This window comes from Brachionichthys hirsutus, chromosome 14, assembly GCF_040956055.1.
Source record: "Brachionichthys hirsutus isolate HB-005 chromosome 14, CSIRO-AGI_Bhir_v1, whole genome shotgun sequence".
NCBI classification, from domain to species: Eukaryota; Metazoa; Chordata; class Actinopteri; order Lophiiformes; family Brachionichthyidae; genus Brachionichthys; species Brachionichthys hirsutus.
Window position 1 is genome coordinate 11,412,852 of NC_090910.1, and position 25,029 is coordinate 11,437,880.

General features: G+C 50.1%; 2 protein-coding genes across 2 annotated transcripts; both read left to right on the forward strand.

Moving 5' to 3' along the window:
- Positions 1–1,430: 1,430 nt before the first annotated feature.
- sh3kbp1 (SH3-domain kinase binding protein 1) lies at positions 1,431–11,940 on the forward strand. Its single transcript, XM_068748281.1, has 19 exons — positions 1,431–1,497; positions 2,812–2,969; positions 4,962–5,076; positions 5,544–5,650; positions 5,803–5,947; positions 6,029–6,108; positions 6,317–6,406; positions 8,483–8,552; positions 8,682–8,776; positions 8,918–9,013; positions 9,099–9,150; positions 9,262–9,333; positions 9,930–10,065; positions 10,156–10,226; positions 10,369–10,475; positions 10,557–10,691; positions 10,995–11,203; positions 11,288–11,351; positions 11,822–11,940. Exons 1-19 carry the CDS (start codon positions 1,431–1,433, stop codon positions 11,858–11,860), a joined length of 1,908 nt encoding a protein of 635 aa, XP_068604382.1. The 3' UTR covers positions 11,861–11,940.
- Positions 11,941–13,801: 1,861 nt separating this feature from the next.
- Positions 13,802–24,457, forward strand: map3k15 (mitogen-activated protein kinase kinase kinase 15). Its single transcript, XM_068747883.1, has 29 exons — positions 13,802–14,105; positions 15,157–15,296; positions 15,396–15,419; positions 15,970–16,169; positions 16,249–16,417; positions 16,501–16,607; positions 16,704–16,874; positions 16,961–17,073; positions 17,230–17,389; positions 17,497–17,647; positions 17,725–17,832; positions 18,032–18,081; positions 18,295–18,390; positions 18,548–18,635; positions 18,735–18,868; positions 19,003–19,130; positions 19,329–19,459; positions 19,980–20,085; positions 20,982–21,139; positions 21,224–21,407; positions 21,497–21,671; positions 22,311–22,485; positions 22,748–22,933; positions 23,010–23,115; positions 23,208–23,445; positions 23,677–23,789; positions 23,863–23,969; positions 24,115–24,191; positions 24,370–24,457. Exons 1-29 carry the CDS (start codon positions 13,802–13,804, stop codon positions 24,455–24,457), a joined length of 3,987 nt encoding a protein of 1,328 aa, XP_068603984.1.
- The last annotated feature ends 572 nt before the right edge of the window (positions 24,458–25,029 follow it).

Here is a 25,029-nt window from a genome sequence, read left to right on the forward strand (position 1 = left end):
AGATCTGCGACGCTTTTTTTTTTACGCTTATAATTTGGGGAATGCCCTAAAATAACCTCGCGCGCCTTTGCGCATCTGGATGGCGCTGGAACAAACGCAAACCGGTCCAGATGCGTGAGACGTTCTGCCTCTACCTCAGATCCACGGTGGCCGCGGACGGGAAGACGCGCGTGCGTGGGCGCCGCGTTTCCGTTGATGAGTTGCAGATGTTGACACGTTCGCGTTCATTGCGTCGGCGCGTACAGGCTGCGACTCCCCCGGGAAGACGGGCCCGGCCGCGGCATTCCTCTCACCCCCCCCCCCCCCCCCCCCAGCAATGCGCCGCTGCTCACAATGGATTCAAATGGGAAAAAAAGGAAAGTGATTGCAGGCTTGGATCAGCTGGAGCCAATTAAAGAAGAGCGTTTACGCGAAGCCGCTCGTCGTGACGCGCGGCGCGGCGCGGCGCGGCGCGGCGCTGGAGGTGTCACCTTCCTTCTAATCTCTCTATTTTGGGAATTTTCTTTTTAGGATTTTTTTTTGGACCACTTTTAAAATGTCACCTCACCTTTCAAAGAATCAGCTCACATGTCTGCACGACCTTTAATCCCGGGAATGTTAATTCGTTTTTAACCTCTGCTGATTAGGAATTAGACGCAGCCCTTTTTGCGACAGGGGCGGTTCTGTCACGGGAGGGCTGGTGGTCCCCCCCCAGGGTTGGGTTAGTCAGGGCACTTTACCAACTTCACATCATATCTGCTCATGGAGATATAATGTAACAGCAGAACATCAAAGAGCTTCTTCTTTCCACCCAGTGGCCTCTGAAGTGTCTGATTTAAGACGCCATGCTGGCGTTCCACCGTTTGATGTCGATTAAAAACATTTTGTGACCCAAGCTGGATCAACCGGTAATAAATGAAACGTGGCGGTTGCTCTCGTCCTCAGTTTCGGAGCGACAGAGCTTCCTCTTCGAGCTAGCATCTGCTGCTATATAGCGATTCCGCAGAACAACAGTGATTAGGCTCCGCCTTTGTGACGCTGACGCAGAATGACGACACACAAGAAAGCGGCAACGGTCGTGTTGCGTTGGAACGATTTGAGTTGAATCCCATTAGATGCGCCTCCGTAAAGTCGCCTCGGCGTGTTTTGGCGTGCGACGCATCAAGTAGAGGTTCGACTGAGGCCCGTTTTTGTGTTATCGCACGGCGAGCGGCGGCGGTTTGGCGCCTTCGGCCTCTTTTGTTGCTTCGGCTTGTTTTTGTTGTTGTTTTTTCCTTCTTTTATCGGCTCCTGGCCTTCTGTTTCAATCCAACGTCATCAGTGACCTTCAGCAACTCCTAACGAGAGGGTTCACGTCGTGGCATTTGCAGAAAGATTCAAGTTACGCAGAGATTAGTTCCTTTTACTGGTTTTACAGAAGGGGGGGGCGGGGCTTGTGGCAATCTTCTGACATGGAAGTGAAAAGCTTTCACGTCATGGGATCCGACCTGCCGATGGAGCGGCTGTCCACGTCTCCACGTCTCCATGTCTTTGTGTCTCCGTGTCTCCATGTCTTTGTGTCTCCGTGTCTCCACGTCTCTGTGTCTCCACGTCTCCACTTCTCCGTGTCTTCGTGTCTCCATGTCTTCGTGTCTCCATGTCTCCGTGTCTCCGTGTCTCCGTGTCTCCGTGTCTCCATGTCTCCCGGTCGTGGGCTGCAGCCCAGCGCGGTTGTTTCACCGGCAGGAACCGGCAGCTGCTCCTGACGTCACCGCTGAAACGGAGAAATGTCAGCAGCGCCTTGCAGGGTTCCCCTTATCTAAACCGACTGCAGCTGTAGAGGATGCTCGCTTCCCCTCGTGCGTGTGTGTGCGTGTGTGTGTGTGTGTGTGCGTGTCTGTGTGCGTTTTGAGATATTCCCTTTAATGTCCCGGCCTCTGGTCTGTCGGACATTTTAAAGCGTTTAGTTCTGCTCGTAGGCTCTCCCTGCGCCGCTTCGCCCCCGACCGATCTGCTCTCATGGAACCCATTTGGCGCGGACTTCATGGCGACGTTGAACTTGCACCCTTTCTTCGTACCGGGTGTCGCGCTCTCTGCTGCGGAGGCGTCGTCCTGCCGCTCTGTGGCGTTTTTGCAAAGGCGGGTGCCGTGACCTGTAAAATCGCCTCTTCTTACCGAACGCCATCCGGCTCACGCACCTCGCCTCCTCCAGACCTCCGTGCCACGTCGGCGTCTCGTTCGCAGCCGGCCTTTGAGCCAGAATCGCCTCCCATCCGAGCGTCTCCGTCTCGTCGTTTTGAATCATCTTTGTGCGTAGAAAACAAAATATGCGTGTCTGCATGCCTGCATCAAGAGATCATGTTGGGCAGGTGGCCTGTGTGCCTGACTCATAGCTACCCCTTTAGGCTGTTGTTCCCATGGTTACCCACCACTAGAACTCTCCCATCCCACCCCCCACCCCCGGTTTAGCTGCACACACAGTTCAGGCAGGGCTCAAAGCTTGGCGGCTGATGTGTGCGTGTGTGTGTGTGTGTGCGCGTGTGTGTGTGTGTGTGTGTGTGTGTTTACTCATCATTTCAACATAATCCAAATTTTTTCAGCACAAACTCGCAAATTCTGTAACAATAGTTACTTTTTTCTCTGGTTTTAAGCTCCTCAATTCTCCCTGAAAAGACGTATACAGTATTCACATTCAGAGTCCTCTCTTTCCTGGATTAGGATTATCTTCAGCTGCCTCTGTTTGCTTGTGGGAGACGTAGAAATGCCTGAAAGAACCTGACACTTTAGTTTTTACACGTTCTCCTCATCTAATCGGCGCTCTTACTCCGTCTTTCTGTCCCGCCCCCTTCTCAGTGGAGGCCGTGGTGGAGTTCGATTACGAGGCTCAGCAGGAAGACGAGTTGAGCCTGGCGGTGGGCGACATCATCGCGAACGTCCGGCGGGACGACGGAGGATGGTGGGAGGGGGAGCTGGGCGGACGCCGGGGGCTGTTCCCGGATAACTTCGTCAGGGTGAGTAATCGCAGCCCCCCCCCAAACACCTTTTAATCTCTCCCCCTGTAAACAAATGATGCTGCCCGGAGTTTATGTTTTATTCGCCGGGCTTGATTCGTGCTGACCGAACGCCACACCTCTCAGTCACTGTCAGGAAACCGGACGGCGGTCGGTGGAGGCTTGCTGACGCGGTGGGGGGGGGGGGGGGGGCTGTGAGTAATGCAGTAATACCACACTGGGTCTGTCACAAGACTGCAGTAATGGGAAGCTTTGCAGTACTAATGAATGCCTGTGTGTGTAGGAAGTGGGGAGGAAGTGGGGAGGGGGGGGAGGGGGGGTGGACACGTGGACACGTGGACGGACAGGTTGGGAAAGGGACAGGAAGTGGCGTGTTCACTATTTAGGTGACGCTACATTAGCACTGCAGTATCTGCGACCGGGAGGAAACGCCAGAGGTCTAAGCTCGGCCACGGCGAGTACGTTACGCAGGTGTTTCCTGTTCAGATGGGATGGATCCTGTTGTCTTCCTCTCCCAGTCGGCCCCTCGTCCCCACAGGAGGAGCAGCGTGAACGCGATCCAAGTCGAAGCAGATAGAATTTATGCTGCGGTTTCTTTCATGACGTGAAGCCAAGCGGCTTTTTGAACGACGCCTCTGCTTCACAACTCATAAAAAACACACAAAGGAAACGGGAAGCTGCAGGCTCACTGTGGGCCGCTGTGGGTTTTTGTGCCATGTGGACTCTGCTATTTAAAAGTGACTTTTTTTTCCTCTGGTCAGTGGGTGGATCTGTCTGGATGTGAGTTTCTGAATGTGTGTGTGTGTGTGTTTGTCTGCATAGATGCAGTTGTTGTCACTCTGGCTGCAGAATCAATGTTGTTGTTTTTCCTGGCTGCCCATTAGCCGTGCATTAGCCTACTTAGCAGAGCAGCTAGCGGTGACTGACCTGACCTCAGCGGACAGAAAACATCAAATCTTTAAAGAAATCGACACATTAACCCATTCTGATACATTAGTGCATCAATAATCAATATTTATATTCACCATTCACGCGTATGAACGTAGTATTAAAACCCACAATGTGTTTTATTACCTTTTAGCTCATTATTATTCCTCAAAACTTCACATACAGTAGTGAAACATATTTTTAATACTAATAAAAATAGAAAAAGGTCCAATACAAAAGAAAGGTAGCTTTACCACGCTTCAAATCCCCCCCCCCCCCCCAAGTTCCTGAATGCAGCGTTCTTCTGACTGCAAGCAAGAGGAAACATCTGGCCTCATTCCTTCTCACTCATGAAGTTTAATCGGTGACTTCCTGTCATCAGAATTTAATTATTCTCTTAACTTCCCAGAAGGTGAATCTCCTTTCATTCTACATATAAACCCCCCCCCTCCCTTGATTTAATTCAGCGATCTGTCCAATCTTCTCGTTGCTCCTGTTTTCTTTGCCGGAGATGAGCTTCAGACGTCGCCTAGGAAACGGGTCCTCGCTGATATTTTTGGATCTCATTGAGTTTATTGAGGATTTCTCGCCACTCCGGTGCGTGTGAGGGTTTAGAGTCTGTGGGTCAGTGGTGGGCCTCGCTGAGCCTCAAACGCCACAGGCTTACGAAACCGCCTCACCGTGAATGTGGAGGAGAGATGTGAGCCGGCACGGCCGGCGTTCCCGGGTATCCGTGCGTGAGGAATGTCTCCCCGTTTGCCGTCTGCCTGTTGATCCCTCTGTCGGCGTTCCTCTCGGTTTCCTGCAGCGATTTCTCACGGGGACTTTTATTCAAAAATACTTCAGAATTTGTCCTATGTTTCTTTCCTGATGATGAAGCATTGTTGCTATGGCAACATTTTTAAATTAAGCAGTCCATTATATTTTTAACGGCTTGATTTATTTGATGCTATCTATCATTCTGCGTGTTATAAAGTTGTCCTTTGAACTAATTTGACTGACTTTATAGTGCTGAAGTCAGATTTTACACACATGAATTAGTTCCCTCTTCCTCTGTCTCCGCAGGAGATAAAGAAAGAGCCAAAGAGAGATGGAGGACAGACAAGCATGATGAAATCCGACCTTTCCAATGGAAGGGCCAGCCCTGTGTCCGACTCCACCATGAGACCGGCCAGGAAAGGTGCGCGACTCGCCCACACAGACACTGAAGTCATTTCTGTAATCTTTATTTTTAAGTATATTTTTTAATTGTCATTTTAAAATGTAAAGACCGTATTTTTAGTATGGCAAACATTTAAACTATTTAATCCAGTAAATGAATACTTCCTCGCAATACTTCGCGGCGTAGCATGAGGAGGAGCGACACCTGGTGGACAGAAGCGGAATGATCGCACAGATATATTGCAAATAGGGATTATCCAAGAGTAATTATGAGACTACTGACTGTAATATAAACGACCGTAAGGCCAATGTGAAGCACTCGGTGTGCGCTGCTTGATTATAAGACCCTCCTCCAGTTGAAAGGGGAAAGGTCAGTGATGTCACTCGTCCGCCGCGGTGGCTTTTAATAAGTCAGTGAGATCATGCTGTAAGATCATAGATGTGTGTCTGAGCTAATTGTGTGTGTGTGTCTGGCACGGGCTACAGGAGAACAAATCCGTAAGCGGAGGTGTAAAGCGGCGTTCAGCTACCTGCCTCAGCACGAGGATGAGCTGGAGCTGAAAATGGGAGACGTCATTGAGATCATAGCAGAGGTAAGGCGCGTGCGTCAATGTTGTCTATCATTCGAGGACAGTGGTGCCATAGCATGGTTTGTCCACCAGGGGGTGACGATCAGTTTGTTTTGCAGACATTGCGTACGCCTCTGGTTCCGCCGTGTTATTGTGTGTTTTCTCTGTGTGCTCAGGTGGAGGAGGGATGGTGGGAAGGAATGCTAAATGGGAAGACTGGAATGTTTCCCTCCAATTTCACCAGAGCGGTCCTGCCAGACGGCGACACGCCCTCCGTAGACACGCCCACCTCACAGGAGGAGGGGAGGGGCAGCCGCACAAGTGAGTCTCGCCCAATCAGCAACCGGATGCAGCGATAATGACTTTCCATGCTTCATTTAGTCACACTTTCCTGTTTCGTAGGTAAGGAGAGCCCCGGCAGCGAAAGTGATGCAAAGGAGAGTCGCTCCGAAACGGGGTCAGGAGAAATCCAGCCCAAGAAGGTGAAGGACGCCGATGCTGCCAGCGGCCTCAATCTGGCTCAAGCTTCAAGCTAGCATGCACGGATGGAGGATGTTTAGATTTTAGTATTTACCTTTGATCAAACTATTCCAAACGCTTGGGGCTTCCTCTGGAGCCACCTGAATATTAATTCAGTTTGAGGTTGCTCCTGGATTTCAGAGTTTATCGTTTATCGTGTTTCCACTGCAGATCCGGGGGTTCGGTTTCGGCGACATCTTCAAAGATCAGCCCATCAAGCTCAGACCTCGCTCGATGGACGTGGACTCGGAGGGGGACAAGGTGAGACGCACACGCACACGCACACGCACACACACACACACGCACACACACACAATGGACGTACTTACTTCATGCATTATTTTTGGTACTTTCATCATTGCATTGTTATTAGTGAGGGAAGGAAGTCCCAGCCTTCTCTCCTCCTCTTCCTCTATTTTGATTTTACAGCACAGGAAGCGGTTTTAAAGTTCTCGCACACACACACACACACACACGCACACGCACACACACACACGCACTCTGCAGGGATTTGACAAACAGAAGTGAGAGCACCGCAGGGCAGACGGAGAGAGGGAGCGAGGAGTTGAGTCAGACGGCGTTTCCCTGGCGTTCTGATAATCAAACACGCACCGCTTCCTCCTGCTGCTGCCAGAGCGCCGTCCGTCCGTCTGTCTGTGTTTAACTGGAACCAGAGAAGAGGACGGTAGGGTCGTGTTCTCTCCATTTCTGATTAGTTTCTGTCCTCTCTCTTCCTCTCCTCTCGCGTCGACTGCTTCCCGTGATGTCAGGCGGATTCATGACGAGTCGCGTGTTTCGCTTCTCGTCAGTGTTTTTCGACTCCGACGCAAAAGGAAGCATAAACTGTGTGTGTCTGAGAAGAAGCGTGTGTCTCTTGATGCTCGAAACAGAATATCCAGGGTCGCTTAACCCCGGCAGCATTAAATGACGCCGTTTGGTGTCGTCATAAAATCCTGCTTTTATGGAATTAAAGGGTTAATTCATCAAAACTCTAGAGAGTATATCGAGTACTTTTGAAATGCCTTCAGACACACTTTTTCTTGTTGTTGTTTTTAGCCCTGAACACATTTTAAGGATCAAGAGACATAAAATCCTTGATGAAAACTTCTATTGTACGATTTGGATCAATGACCTTTAAGTCTCCTTCCTGCACCGAACCCGAAACTCACGGCGGTGAAAACGAGATGGAATAACCGTAAAATAAAAGAAGCAGACTTCGCTCTGAAGGATGCTGGTCAGCCTCTCCTGCTGAGCAGGAGGCTTTCATGTTACTTTACAGCGAGGCGCGTCTCCTCGCGCTCTAATGAGGCTCTGAAGGAGGTGACGGCGAGTCTCCGTCCTGGACGGGGGAGGTGTGCCGAGTCACGTTGAAGACACGTCGGCTGCTTCCACGTGGGCGCGGCTCCAGCCGGGTCGCCTGCTTTCGCTCCGGACGCGAGCATCGGCTGCTTTACTCTCCGAGGACTTCTTTTTTTTTTTTTTAAACATCTGGCGTTGATGCGTGAAAAGGGGGAATCACAGTTTGTTCTGTTCTCTTCGGGGCGAGTCAAAGTCAGCCGGCCTGCAGATCAGCTGAGTCTTCAGCGGAAAACAGAAGTCGGCATTGTGTTCACGCGCTTAACGCCAAAGTGTGAGTCAAAATCAACTTTATCGACGCTTATTTACGCTGACGACAAACCAGACAATGAACACGCAGCTTTACAGAAGCAGCAAACTTACTCTTTACTCCATTTACATTTGTTACATTTACACGTTCCCTTATATTAGTGAATCAACCGATCGCTTCTGATGCATTACTCTGGGTATAAATACGATTTTTTGATTCCCTGTATTAAACATTTATGGGCTTTATTTTTTTTTACTCTAATTAAAAAGTCGAAGTAAATTTGAGCAGCAACGGCGACACGTTGAGAAAACACAGAACATGTCGGGTTCCTCTCAGGAGATGATAAAATATATTAAACTAAAACTTGAGGAATGTTTCTGTGACGTCTGACCCACATGGGTCTCATTGTGGGGGGGGAGGGGCTAGGATTTGTTTGTTTTTTTCCCCCTGTGGTTGACAGAACAGAACCGTGTGTGTGTGTGTGTTTTCCTGTGGAAGAGCCATCCTGGTTCCACAAACTCTGTTGATGGATCCACGCCAGCTAGAACACAACGGCGCCTTTAAGAGCTCTCACACACACTCTCACACACACTCGCACACACGCACACACGCTCACACACACACACACGCTCACACACACACTCACTCATGCTTCCTCACCAAGTCTGCGTTTCTCGTGCTTCACAAGATGTAATGAATGAAAGGGTTTCCTACATCTGTTCTTCGCCCAGGCCAACGAGGGGAAAGCAGCAAGCGTCGCCGTGGAAACCATGAAGACCGAACCCGACGGCAAACCCAAAGGTGAGACGAGACGTCGCAGCTTTGCCGTTTGCTTCTGAAGAAACGGGGAGTTGATGTTTAGTTTATGCTCCACGCCTCCTCTACTTTGTAGTTCCTCTCTTGGATCTGTAGTTTTCTCTCTCTTGCCAGGGCGGGAGCAGTGTAAAGTCCTCTTCCCGTACGAAGCGCACAACGAGGATGAGCTGTCCATCAAAGAGGGGGACATTGTCAGCATCGTCTCCAAGGTAACCTGGCTTCATAGATGGAGTCTTTGCTGCGCTTCTCTTGGGTTTGCATAAATTGGTTTGTTTAATTTGTTTGCGAGGTGCAATTTGCATCCTGGCGCGCGTTGGACGGAGCTTCACACCTCCGACTTGTCTTTTCAGGAGTGTGCTGATGCCGGCTGGTGGATGGGAGAGATCGCAGGACGGCGAGGCGTCTTCCCCGACAACTTCGTCAAGCTGCTGGACGTGGAGAAAGAGGTGAGCGTCCCGGCGTGACGACGCTGTCGGTTTACTGCGTTCCCGATGTGTGACGGCGTCTTCGTGTGTCCGTGTTCGTTTCTAGAGACCAAAGAAACCGCCTCCGCCCAGCGCACCTTCAGCTAAACCCACCACAGGTACGGCAACGCCTCGCGTCCCGCTCTCGTAGCTGTATGTGACAGAAAGATGGATCAGAACCACACACGCACAAAAAAAAAACCCAGAACCCTGTCAAATCTGACCTGTAGAGAAAAAGTCAGAGCTCAAGAAGGTTCCTCCGGAACGACCCGAACATCTGCCGCAGAGAGACCAGGATCGAGGTACCCCCCCCCCCCCCCCCCGCTCGGCCCCTTGCATCTCCTGCAGCAACTTAGCACTAACAGCTTCCGGTACGAAACGTGGCGAGGAAGATGCTCTTCCTTTTGGAAGTCCCGCTGCCGTCGAGGACGCACGCTCACACGAGACCGGCAGCGAATAAAGAAAACAGAAACAGAGTTTTGTCGTCCTCCTTCGTAAAGAACAAAGATTTCCTTGAAGCGCTGCCGTCGGCGGCGTTTACGTGTGAACCAGGAAGCGTTGTGGGTTCTCAGTCTACAACAAAACTAGATTGACTCTTCCTCATCCTTATAAATATCGCCCGACACATGACACCTGTCTTTCTTCCTCTTTTGTCCTTTTAACCCTTGAGTGACTCCGGAAGCTTCCTCCTCTCCTGCTTTTCATCCTTTAACAACCTTCTTCGGTTTGCTTTAATCCTGAGATGCATGTTTGTGTCACGCCTTCACGTCTACATGCCTTTTTTTTTAACATCCATGAGCATTCGTATGATTGTGTGTGTCTGTGTGTGCGCGCGCGCGTGTGTGTGTGTGTGTGTGTGTGTGTGTGTGTGTGTGTGTGTGCGTGCGTGCGTGCGTAGGTGAAGAGATGAAGGTTGGAGACATCCCCAAGCCTTCCATCCCATGCAACCTCCCTAAGAAGCCCCTCCCCCCAAAGACAAGCTCCTCCTCTTCCTCTCAACCCCCGCGGCGTCCTGAGCGACCGCCCGCTTTAGCGTTAGTACACGCTCTTCCTCGTGCTCTTCTGAGAAAGTCAAATCCCGGAGCGAAGGCAGCCTAATGTTGTTGTATGGTTTACCTGCTCAGGTGTGAAAGCCCCAAGTTTGAGGGCGGGGCTTCGACACCAGATTCTGCCTCTGACAGGTCACATGACGCCGGTGAGTCTGAGTGACAACCAAGGAGGATCCTCAGTGTCTGTCGGCGCGCGCGCTGTGTGTGTGTGTGTGTGTGTGTGTGTGTGTGTGTTTTTGTTTTTTACCAGCTGGTAGCTTCTGTTTTTGTGTTTACGGTTTCGTGCAGACGTGGACCTGGACTCCGTGGTGCCATCGACAGAGAAGCTGAGTCATCCGACGGCGTCGCGGCCTCGGGTCACAGACCGCCGGCCTCGCTCGCAGATCGTCACGCCGGTGGGAGCATTTGATGGCGGCCCATCGACCGTCCTCCGGATTCTGAAGAGTTAAAGTTCCTCACCTCTTTCCCTTCTGCAGTCTTTGCTGTCCGGTGCCGAGCTGGACTCCTCTGCAGCGGCGGACAGGAGGGAGAAGGAGAGAGGGAAGGAGGAGCCGGAGTCTCTCTCCAGATCAGCAGACGTTTCCTTGAGAAAAGGAGTTCCCAACATCGCTGTATGAATTTCTTTGCAGTATTTAATTCCACCAGAAGAGGGCAGCACAGCACATATTTTCATGTTTGTTTATCTTTTTTCCATTTTTATAAACAATGCTTTCTGGTAAATATTGGTTGTCAGGTTGTTGTTATATTAATATTTAATACTAAATATACTGGTGGTGTTTTTTTTTTTTGAAATTTCCATTTTTATCATCACGTCAACAACATTTGCGATACAAAGATATAGATCTCGGGTCTAAGAGGGAAATATGATCATTTTAAAAGTCAGGAAATGAAGCCGTGTTTCCATTTATGTTCAGGCAGCTGAGAGTAAAACGCCGCCGCTCGCCAAAGCCTCCATCCCGACGCCAAACTCAAGCAATCGCTCGGCCTCCCCGTCTTCCTCCTCGGGTCTGAGCCCCTCCCCTGAGCTACGGCATTCACCTGTGAACTCCCCGACACTGGAGGAACTCAGGAACCAGCTGAGAGACCTGAGGGCCTCCGTGGAACTGCTGAAGAGCCAACACAGGTGCGTTACCTGCGCAGTAAATTCGGCGGGTGGGTGCATTCGGAGCCGTGAGGCTGATGTTTCGTGCTCCGGTGCCGACTCCAGGCAGGAAATGAAGCAGATGTCCAACGCGCTGGATGAGGAGAAGAGGATTCGTGTTAGTTTACAGGTGAGACTCGTTTGAATTGATGAAGAGGAGATGTGTTTTTATGAAGATGATGTTTTCCATTGGTTGAAAATTAGAATTAAAATCTGGCGTGGTAATATACAGTACAGGAGGAAGTGGTCAGAAGTATGTGGACGCCCACAGAAGGCCCATCATTTACACATTTTCTTTTTTTTTTTGTGAATTGAAATTGCTTCAGTATTACTTGCATAAATTATTAAATATATATCAATGGTAGCATGGCACAGAAAAATAACTCATTTTTAAAACTATTTAATTGTCCTAATTCTTTTACATTTAAATCTGTAAAACACCCTAATTCTAATTTGGTATAATCTAATATAATATAGTGTAATCTAATCTAATTCTGCTCATTTAAATCAGCAAATGCAAAAACTGTTTTTCACAAATATTTCATAATAGCGATTGGCTTTGAAGTTGAACGATAAGTTCTGTTGCTCTTCGTCCCCCAGATGGACGTCGAGCACATAAAGAAGAACCTGTCGAAATGAAGACTCCCTCCATCCTCCTCTTCATCGCCGGAGGCCGGCACAGGAAGGCATTCTCGCTGCTGGCTGGGATGTTCAGCCAAAACAAAGTTTGTGCCAAATGATTGCCACGATCAGAATCAGCAGCTGCACAGTCCCGTGGAATCACCCACCTCCATCACCCCCCCCCCCCCCCCCCGCCTTATCCTCTGTTAACGTCTCTACTCTTGTCGACGCTCGCTGTGCCGCCGGTACCGACAGAACGATAACGCCGCGGCTGCTGCAGTGACCTCACCGGTACTTTTTCGTTTCTACGCCTGAAGGAAACTTGGAACTTTGTGTCCCAGTGGGGCCGCACAACTTCTTGTGTTTCTGTGTCCACTCAGCAGCCTTTGTCTCTCGTCTGTGTGTGTGTGTGTGTGTGTGGGGGGGGGGGGCAGTACAAGCCTTCCAAATAGGGACAATTTTACAGATTGAATGCCTACACCGTGAGCCCCCTCATGAGCTTCTTCTCGGTGTTGCATTTTAATTTGCAGTGATATATTAGAACAGCAGAATTCTAAGCATAAGAACGTCCCCCTCGACGGGTTAGCCTAACCGACATGAGAAAGTGACGCTGCAGGTGCTATGCAAACGAGCAGGTGGCCGGTTCATGCCGGATGCTTCTGTGCTTTCTGGTTTAGTTTGATGCTATTGATGAAGGGCGAAGTGAGCGACAGGGCAGGAATGTAGTCGGTAAAAGGATGCTGCGCGTAAAGTACAACAGTGCGAGTGTGCATGCGTGTGTGTGTGTGTGTGTGTGTGTGTGTTCCTTATGTGTGCACAAACTCTATGGCAATCCGTCACTGTGGCCTTCCTGTTTCGAGCTCCAACTCTGTCGTTCAACAGTGAGAGAACTACAACTGACTCGGTTCTTTCTCTCCAGGATAAATGCGTATACTTTTATATCTACGTGTAATAAAGATACTATTATGTATACTGCGTGTCTGCGGAGTTTACTTCAGGCTGAGTGGCCACTGGAACCCCCCGGGTGAATAAATCCATCAGCATTCTAACAGATTCAGTCCTTTATGATGTTTAATGCAAGACTGGCAGCCTTTTTTTTTTTTTTTTACATGAGCCATAAAAATCTAGGTTTTGCAGTCGAGCATTTTTTGAACTGGATGAACTCGAGTGTGTGTGTGGGGGTGGAGGTGGGGGGTGGAGAAGGGTACAAAATGACAGGAGATATAAATGACAAAGGCCATGTCAACAAATGAAACAAAAAAATCCACTTAAGAGTTGCCAGAAAGCTGCACTAAACATAAAAACTGTCATCAAATATTACAGATGCGGAACAAAATCACGTTTTAATGGAACGTCGAGCTTCTTTAGGGAATAAAATGTTGAATTATTATTATGAGATCCAGCAAATATTAAAATGTGTCACATTCTCCTCCGCGTTGCAACAGGAGTGCTGTAAATGGATCTCACCGCTTATTAGACCAGCGAGGAACCCTTTCCAGTGGGTTTCCATGAAGGACAGTTTGCCCCGACCCCAGTGTGGGACCAGCTGCCCTCGGGGGGGGGGGGTTCTGTGACAAATGCCGACGAGGGAAAAGTCAAAGCCTCCAGCCGGATGATGAGAATAACTCGGCTGCTGCGTGATCGAGGCACCAGGAGGACAGTCTATTTATAGATCACCATGGAGACGGTGATGGTATTCCAACAGGTTGAAAGTGGAGCTTAATGAACCACTTTGCCCCCCCCCCACGTGGACCCAGTCGGGTCCGGTCTGCGTGAAGCGGACTTCTTGGTGCGAGATAATGAGTTAATGAGGCGGAGACGCGAAGGGACAAACCCCGGCGCGCTCCGCTCCGCTCCAGCTGCAGGTGCGCACCGGGTGAGCTGGAGGAGGAGAAGACAGAATAAAGGAAGTAGCAGCAGGAAGGAAGGAAGTCCACCAGGCAACGCCGACTTCCCGCTATGGACGCGGGCCAGAACGCACAAGCCGCAGACATGGGAGGAGACCACTCCGCCGGGGTGTGCGTGATGGAGCGGGACCGGGGCGAGATGATCAGCCCCAGCCCGGCGGCCAAGCAGCGCTCCCTGCGGGCGGTGTACGTCCTGAACGACGGGCTGAAGGCGGTGATGGCGAGCAGCCCCGAGTCCGGCGCGCTGCAGTGCCTGCAGAAAGCCTGCGACGCGGAGAGCGCGCTGCTCACCACCGTCACCTTCGGCCGGCTGGACTTCGGAGAGACGTCCGTGCTGGACAGCTTCTACGACGCAGGTGAGCGTTTGCGTAGTTTATTCATTAGATCGGCGCTAAAACCGCGTTTGATGTGCGTAAAGAGGATGAAAGGGCAGGAAACTTTGAGTTGCTTAACTTGAATATTCTATTTCCATTTATTGATATACTTAAAGATTCTGATGAGTATATTTTTGCAGAAGTTTACATTTATTTAAATGATGCTTTTATTTTGACAGCTCAGAGTCTGAACAGGGAGCGCGCGCTCATCGCGCACATGCCCAGCACTCCCTTTTAATTAGATCCAACCTTCATTCAAAGTCTACTTCTTATCTGAACCTAATAGAGCTGTCCACGTCACGTGACCAATGGTGAAGAAGATGTAGGACACAAAGGGAGATCCAGCTTTGTTAGAAGTTACATTTTTAATTTTCTTTGGGGGGGGGGGGGGGGGGGGTGAACGTGATATCTTGTTTTTCTTGTGTGGCGTTCAGGTGCTCTATAGCAACAACATCAGCAGCAGACATAATGATTTTAGAACACAGTTCTGTTGTGGTTCTCTGAGCACGGTTCTGTTGTGGTTCTCTAAACACAGTTCTGTTGTGGTTCTCTAAACACGGTTCTGTTGTGGTTTTCTCTGAGCATGGTTCTGTTGTGGTTCTCTAAACACGGTTCTGTTGTGGTTTTCTCTGAACACGGTTCTGTTGTGGTTCTCTCTGATCACGGTTCTGTTGTGGTTCCCTCTGAACACGGTTCTGTTGTGGTTCTCTCTGAACACGGTTCTGTTGTGGTTCTCTCTGAGCACGGTTCTGTTGTGGTTCTCTGATCACGGTTCTGTTGTGGTTCCCTCTGAACACGGTTCTGTTGTGGTTCTCTCTGAACACGGTTCTGTTGTGGTTCTCTGAACACGGTTCTGTTGTGGTTCTCTGAGCACGGTTCTGTTGTGGTTCTCTGATCACGGTTCTGTTGTGGTTCCCTCTGAACACGGTTCTGTTGTGGTTCTCTCTGAACACGGTTCTGTTGTGGTTCTCTCTGAACACGGTTCTGTTGTGGTTCTCTGATCACGGTTCTGTTGTGGTTCTCTCTGTCTCAGACATTGCGGTGGTCGACATGAGCGACGTGTTTCGCCAGCCCTCCTTGTTCTACCATCTGGGCGTCAGGGAGAGTTTCGACATGGCCAACAACGTGATCCTGTACCACGACACCGACCCCGACACGGCCCAGTCCCTGAAGGTACACAGAGGGTCCGCTTCAGAAGAAAGGGATCTGCCAAGTTGTTTAAGGGCTGGTGATGATGTGTGTGTGTGTGTGTGTGTGTGTGTGTGTTTTCAGGATATGGTGGCACAGAAAAACACAGTGAGTCTTAACGTTTATGAACGCACGCCGTGTCGTACCAGTTTTGTCTTTTCCCGCTCAAACCTGCTGGAATGCTTTTCTACATTGTGTCGCAAACACACCCGTGAAAAACCTGCATTGACAGGACATCCCGACAGAGGCATTGATTACAGGCGATCCACTTAGTAACTGATGTTCTCCGTGTGTGTGTGTGTGTGTTTCTGTGCGTCTGGAAAAGGCCTCCCTCCCGTCCGTCCTTCACTCAGGACAGACGGCGTCTCTTCCGGTTTCACTTTTAGAGCTTTGTCTGAAACGTATGGAATAAAACTGAGTTTAGAGACAAATCGGTTTGAGTATAAATCACTGCCAGGACGCCTCCAAAACTAAACAGGCAGATTTTAAATCCAGTCAGGGCGATACTGACCCCCTTAATACTCCACCTTTAACCCTTTCCTCGCCGTCCCCTCATCGTCCCGTCCTGCTTCCTCTTTGTCCCTGCCTGGACACTCTTGTGTTAGAAACTGTCTCCTGCAACCAGCGCTGATTCCTCCGGTCTCCTGTCTCCTTCCAGGCGTCCAGCGGTAACTACTACTACTACTTCATCCCTTACATAGTTAACCCCAACCACGAGTACATGTGCTGCGAGAGCGACGCCCAGCGCAGGGCCAGCGAGTACATGCAGCCCAGTTGGGACAACCTGCTGGGGCCGCTCTGCGTCCCCCTCACCGACCGCTTCTCCAGCCTGCTGAAGGACATCCACGTGACCTCCTGGTGAGAGGAGCCTTGTTCCATTCATAATGATGTGTGGGGGGGGCTGTGGCTCATCCGTTCCCCCGTCTCTCCTCCGCAGCGCTTCCTTTAAGGACACGCTGCTGAACGACATCCGGAAGGCCCGAGAGAAATACCAGGGAGAGGAGCTGGCCAAGGAGCTCTCCCGAATCAAGCTCCGAATCGACAACACGGAAGTCCTGACGCAGGACATCGTTATGAACCTGCTGTTCTCTTACAGAGACATACAGGTAGACGCCAACAACAACAACAACAACGACAGCACTGAGTACAGCGAAAAGCAAGCCGCGGTTTCCGTCTGTATGACCGCCAGGACTACGACGCCATGGTGAAGCTGGTCCAGACTCTGGAGATGCTGCCGACTTGTGATCTGGCCACCCAGCCCATGATCCAGTTCCACTACGCCTTCGCCCTGAACAGGTGCGGAACCCAGAGGAGAAGCGGGCATTTTCACATTTCGGTGAATAACAGCATGTACGTGCACCTGCCTGTGTGTGTGTGTGTGCGTGCGTGCAGGAGGAACAGCCCCGGCGACCGGGAGCAGGCTCTCAGAGTGATGCTGCAGGTGCTGCAGTCGTGTGACCATCCAGCGCCGGACATGTTCTGCCTCTGTGGACGGATATACAAGGACATCTTCCTGGACTCGGACTGCAAAGACACCAAAAACAGGGACAACGCCATCCAGTGGTGAGACTGCCGCGGCCGCCATCGTCCGCGTGCCGTTAAACGCATGAAACAATGTCGTTTTATCGAGCGTCCTGCCCCGAACGCAGGTACAGAAAGGGATTCGAGCTGCAGCCGACGCTCTACTCCGGCATCAACCTCACCGTCCTCCTCATAGTAGCCGGCCAGCAGTTTGAGAGCTCCATGGAACTGAGGAAAATAGGTAAACAGGAACACACTTCCTTTTTTCTGATGAAAGAAGAGACTTTGATCTGTGTGCATCGTCACAGTAAATAATATTCTGTGTGGCTTGGAGAATCGGGGAAAATGCGCAAAAACACGATCGCGACATTCACCGATCCATAATCCGATGTTGCAGGTGTGAGGTTGAACAGCCTGCTGGGACGCAAGGGCTCCCTGGAGAAGATGAATAACTACTGGGACGTGGGCCAGTTCTTCACCGTTAGCATGCTGGCTAGCGACATCCCCAAAGCGACGCAAGCTGCAGAGAAACTCTTCAAACTGAAGCCGCCCGTCTGGTAAAGCGTCTCTGTTCATGTCAGCTCGAACTCACTTTGACCTGCGTTTTAATCTCCGCACTGAAAAAGGTGACTGCGCTTCACTTTTTTTTTTTATCTGCGTCCAGGTATTTGAGGTCGGTGGTGCAGAACCTGCATTTAATCCAGAGGTTTAAGAAGCAGATGGTGGAACATTCCCCCCAACGGGAGAGGCTCAACTTCTGGATGGACATCATCGTGGAGGCCACGCAGGGCACCACCAACCGGCTGCGGTTCCCGGTGCGACCGCGAGCCGACCGGCGCCAACGGAGGTTTGGAGACACGAGGTCACCCGCCGTCTCGTCTTTCTCTTGCAGGTGTTGATTCTGGAGCCGACGAAGATTTACCAGCCGTCGTACGTTTCCATCAACAACGAGGCCGAAGAGAAGAACGTCTCCATCTGGCACGTGTCCCCCGCCGAAACCGTGAGTCCAAGCCAGTTCCTCGCTGCTAATGCTAACTAAGTCTCCGCCCACCCAGATGCCTCTTTTCTGTCACGTTTTCTGCACGGTTACCCTTCAAATCCGAAGCCTGCGTACTTTATAACAACTTCTACTCCCTGTATTTGTTTCACACCGTGGTGTGAAAATAAACAACGATTTATTTAATATTTATTATTTGCAGAAAGGGATCCACGAGTGGAACTTCACTGCGATGTCCATTAAAGGCATCAGGTATGACAGTAAATGCGGCCGTTAGCATTATGTAGCTAAAAGGCAACATTTCATAATTATTTCAAATATTTTTGTTATTCATTGTGAAATAGATTAAAACTTTCATCTTATATTTGAGTTGAAAATATTGAAGCAAATATCCTAAACTTACCCAAAAAGATTTTTTTCCCAATTTTGATTTTTTTTTTTGTTTCATCCCGTTTCTGTCTGAAGCATCAGTAAGTTCGACGAGCGCTGCTGCTTCCTCTACGTCCACGATAACTCAGACGACTTCCAGATCTACTTCTCCACCGAGGAGCAGTGCGGTCGGTGAGGACACACCTGTAGACGTGTGTGTGTGTGTGTGTGTGTGTGTGTGTGTGTGTGTGTGCCTGCGTTTGCGTTTGTCGTGCATGTTGAGGCGCTTGGAAGGCCAGGAAATGAAAACGAAGCCTTCCACACATTTGCGCGTCGCGTCTGTTTCCAGGTTCTGTTCCACGGTGAAGGAAATGATATCCGACGGAACGGGGATCGCGGCGGAGCTGGAGGGCGAAGGCGACGGCGACACGCTCGAGGTCACGTCAGAGATCTGTCGGCGCGGTTCCGGTCGAAGGTGGTGTGAGAACACGAGCGTGTACTGATGCTTGTTTCCTGTGCACCTGTGGCCGTTACAGTACGAGTATGACAGCAACGAGACGGGTGACAAGGTGGTGCTCGGGCGGGGCACCTATGGAGTGGTGTATGCTGGGAGAGATCTCAGCAACCAGGTCCGGATTGCCATCAAAGAGATCCCGGAGAGAGACAGCAGGTGGGCTGTCCCGAAAAACGACCTGAAATACCTCGTTGCCATTTTGTTTACTTCAATACTGAATACTGGATTCTGATTGGCTGCACTGTGTCCTTCTCTTTTGCTTTCCCCCCCCCCCCTCCCGCGTGCTTTAGATACTCCCAGCCCCTTCACGAGGAGATCGCCCTTCACAAGTACCTGAAGCACAGGAACATTGTTCAGTATTTGGGCTCCGTTTCTGACAACGGATACATCAAGATCTTCATGGAACAAGTGCCCGGAGGTGCGTTTGTACCGGAGGAGGGAAACCCTCTCGTGGTTTGGAACAACCAATCAGAATCCAGGCTGATATAGGCAGATAGACAGAAACACTATACCTCAACTCAGACGTGGCGATGGACAGGAGACTCGTGCTCGTGACCTCGTGGTTGCTGAGCGATAGCCCTAGTTGCCGTCTCCACTCCTTCTGTGCTTTCTCCAGGAAGCCTGTCTGCGTTGCTGCGATCCAAATGGGGCCCGCTGAAGGAGGCCACGATAATCTTCTACACCAAGCAGATCCTGGAGGGGCTGCGGTACCTTCACGAGAACCAGATCGTCCACCGAGACATCAAGGTAGCGGGGGGGGGGGGGGGGGGGCATGTTGCACGAGTCCTCCTTGCACGGCGTCACCTTAAACTAGAAAAGTGCACAGACCTCCCCCAAGCAGCTCGTTCCCCTCCTGACTGGGTTCACACCGCCCACATGGTGATCTGGATCAGCACCAAAAGGTTCTAGATTGTTCTTGGTATCTTTACACACCAACCGTGAAAAGTTAAAATGAATCAGAGCTGATGTGTATTTTTTACTGGTTTTTGAATCCATAAATGGGTTTTAATGTAATATTATTTTTTTTTCCTGATCTCATTCTGGATCAGAATCCAGAAGACATTTTTCCTGATAGTTCATAAAAGCCTCCGTTATAAGTAAATGTGGAAATCCGGATTGTTTCGTATCCAGACGTTATCCGGATCGCTCTCACACTTTACCGGGATCTAAATTAGACCAAGACGCATCTTCAGATTTTTTTAGTAATCCTGCTAACAAACTAGTTGGACTGTCAAAAGCCTGCTTTGTCTCTCTGTCTCTGCCTCAGGGGGACAATGTCTTGGTGAACACCTACAGTGGCGTCTTGAAGATCTCCGATTTCGGTACATCCAAGCGGCTGGCGGGAGTCAACCCCTGCACGGAGACGTTCACCGGTAATTCAGTTCATGCCCTGATAATATCTTCGACCAAACATCTACAGATGGTTTATTTGCAACGGGTGCATCAGAAATCCTCTGATTTCTAGTTTTAAAGGGGTTTGCGTTTAATCTTTTGTCTGATGATGCAATCGTGGCGGTGCAGCGTATGACCTTTTGAGTATCCGGGCCACGAAGGGCAGATTATTCAGCGTAGATGGAGCCATTGAACGGCTGCAGACTGGAGTGTAAATATCAAAGGACCCTCGAAACATCGAGAGCCGCCGTCCGCCTCCATGGAAACGCTCGTGAATGTTCATGGATGCAAACATGCACATTCATCGGCCATCTGGCCTTCTCCAGCAGCCAGCAAGGTGTGTGATTAGATTAGCTAATCAAGCTGAAGCAGAAGGGTGTTTACCTTTCATTAGCAGGGGTGTGTGTGTGTGTGTGTGTGTGTGTGTGTGTGTGTGTGTCTATTTATATCAGCGTTTAGAGCCAACTACAACACCAAATCTGTGCAGACTCAACACAGACTCAATGCTAATCATGTTTCTGGATTAAACTCAATCTAATCTCATGTCTTTTTTCACTTACTAGCCTTCCTAATGTGTGTGTGTGTGTGTTAAAATAAGGCATTACTATAGCTTAATATTATAACATTATGATTTGATTTTAATTCAATATTTCTGCATGCATTTTTGTACAAAGCAACTTTTTGAGATTTTCAAAAATACATTTGAATAAATGTTTGGTTTGTTAGCCCAGATTAGACAAAACAAAAGACCTGGACAGATTCATACAGATGTTGTTTGGAGAAACAGCGTTTCGGTGCAAATCGGGACAACGAGGCGGATCAATAATTTTTGTACATCTCCAGGTTACCACAGTATCTACCTCTTGTCTGTCTGCAGGTACTCTGCAGTACATGGCTCCAGAAATCATTGATAAGGGTCCCCGAGGTTATGGAGCCCCCGCTGACATTTGGTCCCTGGGATGCACCATCATAGAAATGGCAACTGGGAAGCCCCCCTTTCACGAGCTGGGAGAACCACAAGCTGCCATGTTTAAGGTGGGAGAACGTAATTGCACGTCGACGTGAAGCACTTCTCTCTCGAGCGTCGGCTTCCTGTGTCTCTGTGGCCTCGTGTTGCAGGTGGGGATGTTTAAGATCCACCCGGAGATCCCGGAGTCCTTGTCACAGGAGGCCAAGTCGTTCATCTTGCGCTGCTTTGAGCCGGACCCTCATAAGAGAGCCGTCGCCACGGACCTCCTCAGAGACACGTTTGTCAGGCACAACACGAAGGGCAAGAAGAGCAAAATCGCTTTCAAACCACCAGGTCAGAAGATTCGTCTGCTTCGCATCGGAAACGTCTCGTGGCACGCACGTAAAATCTCCTCTCTTCCTTTTCTTCGGATATTTCTGCAGACCAATCCCACGTTTCCTTGCCGGTGCAGCTGCAGTGTGAAGCCACCGGGAGCAGCAGCAGCGAACACGGTTCCGTGAGTCCAGACTGCGACTCCAAACACGATGTCTTTTTCCAAAAGAAGAAGAGCTCCGGCTCCGAGAACCTTCTCAAACCCCCCAACTCCAACTACCTGAGGTGCGTTGATGTCGTTTAGTCTGAGATACGAAGGGTTGAGGGGAAGAGGTGGAGATCAGAAGCGAGAATCGAAGAGAAATCAACACAATAAGGACATTTAATTCATTTATGTAATGGAACTAGAGCAAGGGGAGAAGGACCAATCAAAAATCCGCAGTCATTGATTCTATTTTCTCAGATGCTGATTTTGCACACAACTCAAAGCTGAGCTCCTCCCGTTGAGGCCTCCTACGCCCCACTGGGAGCGTGCGGGTCATGTGAAAAGATGCGATGTGTGTGCGTGACTGTGCGTGTTTGGCTGGCAGGTGGCCTCATTGTGCTCGCGCTGCACTCTGCTGCCTTTTACAACACCGATATAATGAGCTCTGATCATTTTTAAAAGCCTCAGCTGGCAGCTGAGCACACACGCACCACCTACGTGCACGTCTTACTCGTGCGCAGGCGTGTGTCCGTACACGCGTGCGTGTTCCTTTGCCGCGCCAACTCGTGCCGTATAGCTGCACTCTGTTGGGCACACACAGTCGCCAGGAGAAGCTTGCATCTGCAAATAAATGCAACCCCGCGTCGCAGTTGTAAATCAGTCCTACCTCATATTGCCCTGTGTTTGTGTGTGTGTGTGTGTGTGTGTTTGCGCTGCAGTGTTCCGGACGAGGGGTCGGTTTCGGAGGACCGCAGCGTCCCCGCCTCACCCGACGACAGGGACAGCGGTCTGTTCCTGCTGAAGAAGGACAGCGAGAGGCGGGCCATTTTGTTCAAGGTCCTCAACGAAGACCAGGAAGAGGTCATCTCCAACCTGAGGGAGAACCACATCCAGGTGTGTGTCTGTGTCTGTGTGCACCACCTGTGATGATGTGCATCAGATGACGGGAGTCAGTTAGTGCCAAACTAAGTGATGGAGGGGATTTTGTGACGATCATCAACTTGATGGATTCCTTTTAAGTTAGGCAAACATTCTCAAATCCTAAAAATAATTGCATTCATACCAGTTTTTAATTCAAAATACTTGTTTCTACCTATTATCCTACATGCGCTTCTATCTAATTAGGATGGATGCCTGTATTTGTGTGCCTTTGCAGGGCAGCGAGGAGCTCCAGCTGTCCGTGGAACACATTAAACAGATCATCTGCATCCTTCGAGACTTCATCCACTCCCCGGAGAGGCGAGTCATGGCGGCCACCATCTCCAATCTAAAGCTGGACCTGGACTTTGACTCCACCTCCATCAACCAGATACAGCTGGTGCTCTTTGGCTTCCAGGACTCGGTCAGCACAGACTCACAGAAATCCATACTCTTTGTGCAAGCAAAGTCCGTATAAGAACTTTAATGATCTTTTCCAGGTGAACAAAGTCCTGAGAAACCATCACATCAAACCCCATTGGATGTTTGCTATGGACAACATCATCCGCCGAGCTGTGCAGGCCGCCATCACCATCCTCATACCAGGTGGGCGGAGCAAACGGCTTGCAGTCGGTCCTGAGCGTTTACCAGAGAATCTGGATCTGGAACATTTCAGTAAAACATCTTTCGCCCCACAGAGCTCCAGACCCACTTCGGCCCGGCGTCCGAATGTGAAGGAGCGGAGAAGGAAGATGAGGTGGATGAAGAGGAAGCAGAGGAGGCTGACTTCAGTCCCGTTTCGGTTTCGCACGTCGATGACTCCGGCGCGGCGGCTGACCCCGCCCACTCTGCGGACCCCGCCCACCCTCAGGAGCATCAGCGCTCGCATCATCATCTGGGTGCGCAGCTGGGGCACCTGAAACAGGAGACCAACAGGTGCATGTTAAACGCACACCTTCAACTCTCTGATGCTGGAACGGAACGTTTTTAGGTGCATCTCAAATAAGTACGGGGAACACCTGAGGCGGGAGGAGATAAGCGGCAAAGGGGACATCACAACAATGACAGTCTGTCAAAGACAGTTATCTAACTGCTAACTTGTTTTGCATAATTTATAGTCTTTAGAATAACTACCAAACAAAAACTGGATGATGGTGCCCCCTGCAGGCTGCTGGAGGAGCTGCTGCAAAAGGAGGAGGAGTACCATCAGGTCCTGAAGACCTCGCTGCAGCAGAGAGCACACGACCTGGAGCTGGTCAAAGTCCGGCACAGGCCAGCAGGTAGACGCAAATTAATCGAGCAATCAATTGATCTTCTGCCGGTGCTCCCCTGACTCTTGTTTTTCCCCCGCAGACATTTCACCTCCATCCATCTTTCACATCACAGCGGACCTGGAGGCAGACAAGCAGCTCACCGATTGGTTGAAAGACCAGGGGGCAGACGCTGACACCATAGATAAGGTTTGAGTGATTGATTTTGAACATCTTCAGTTTGCTTCTGCGCGAGTGACACAAGCACGTCCTGTAAAACGTGGTTTCAAACCAATGGCTGCGTGTGTGTGCGTGTGTGTGTGTGTGTGCGTGCGTGTGTGTGTGTGTGTTCCAGTTCGTGCTGGAGGAATATACACTGACGGACGTTCTCGGCGAGGTAACCAAAGACGACCTCTGCTTTCTACGTCTACGGTAACTACCCTCCTATTTATCAATCCTTTTCTGATCACGCTTTGAAGCGAACATGACATCGACCTACTCTCTACGACCTACGACCTATCTGCTATTCCCAGGGGCGCTCTACCAGACATCTATGAAAATACAACATCATCATCATCATCCAGTCACGATTGACCTTTCTGTCCCACAGCGGCGGAGTCCTGTGCCGCATCTGGCGAGGTATCCAGCGGCACCGAGAGAGGCAGAGGAGCGGCGAACGCTCCGAAGACGCTGCGTGATGAACTGCAACGCTGGAGTACGGCTGTCTGATAGAAACGCGCATCTGTCCACAGTGTTTTCCTTCATTTTCACAGGGCTCGTTAAATCTCTATGCAGTGTTACTCGACTCGACCAAAGCGAATTAGTGCCGGCACTACTTTACATAACCCTGTGTGCGTCGCAGCAGCTGCTCGTGTTCCATCATTGGTTCAGTGTTTTCTTCATCGTTTTGCCCCCAAAAAAAGGAAAATGTTTGCATGAGAATCTGAGCACCCTCTCCTCTCTCTGCCCACGGGTTAGAACTGCTGTACGACTATGCTGCAAGAGATTTCTGTTGACAATTCTATATTCAAACCAACCGCAGACCCTTCTCAATTCAGTTTTCTTTTTGGTGTCGATCTTCATGTTTTTCTGCCGGTTCTAAACTCAAGAAGCAGATTCATGCTTGAAGTTCCATTTGCAGGTCTTTCTAAGTATAAAAGCCAAAGGGCCTTACGTTTTCTTACACACAGTAACGTTGAGACGTTTTACTGCGTTACTGCCTTTTACTTCTGTTACCGTTATTCTTGTTAGTACATTAGTTGTGTAGGTG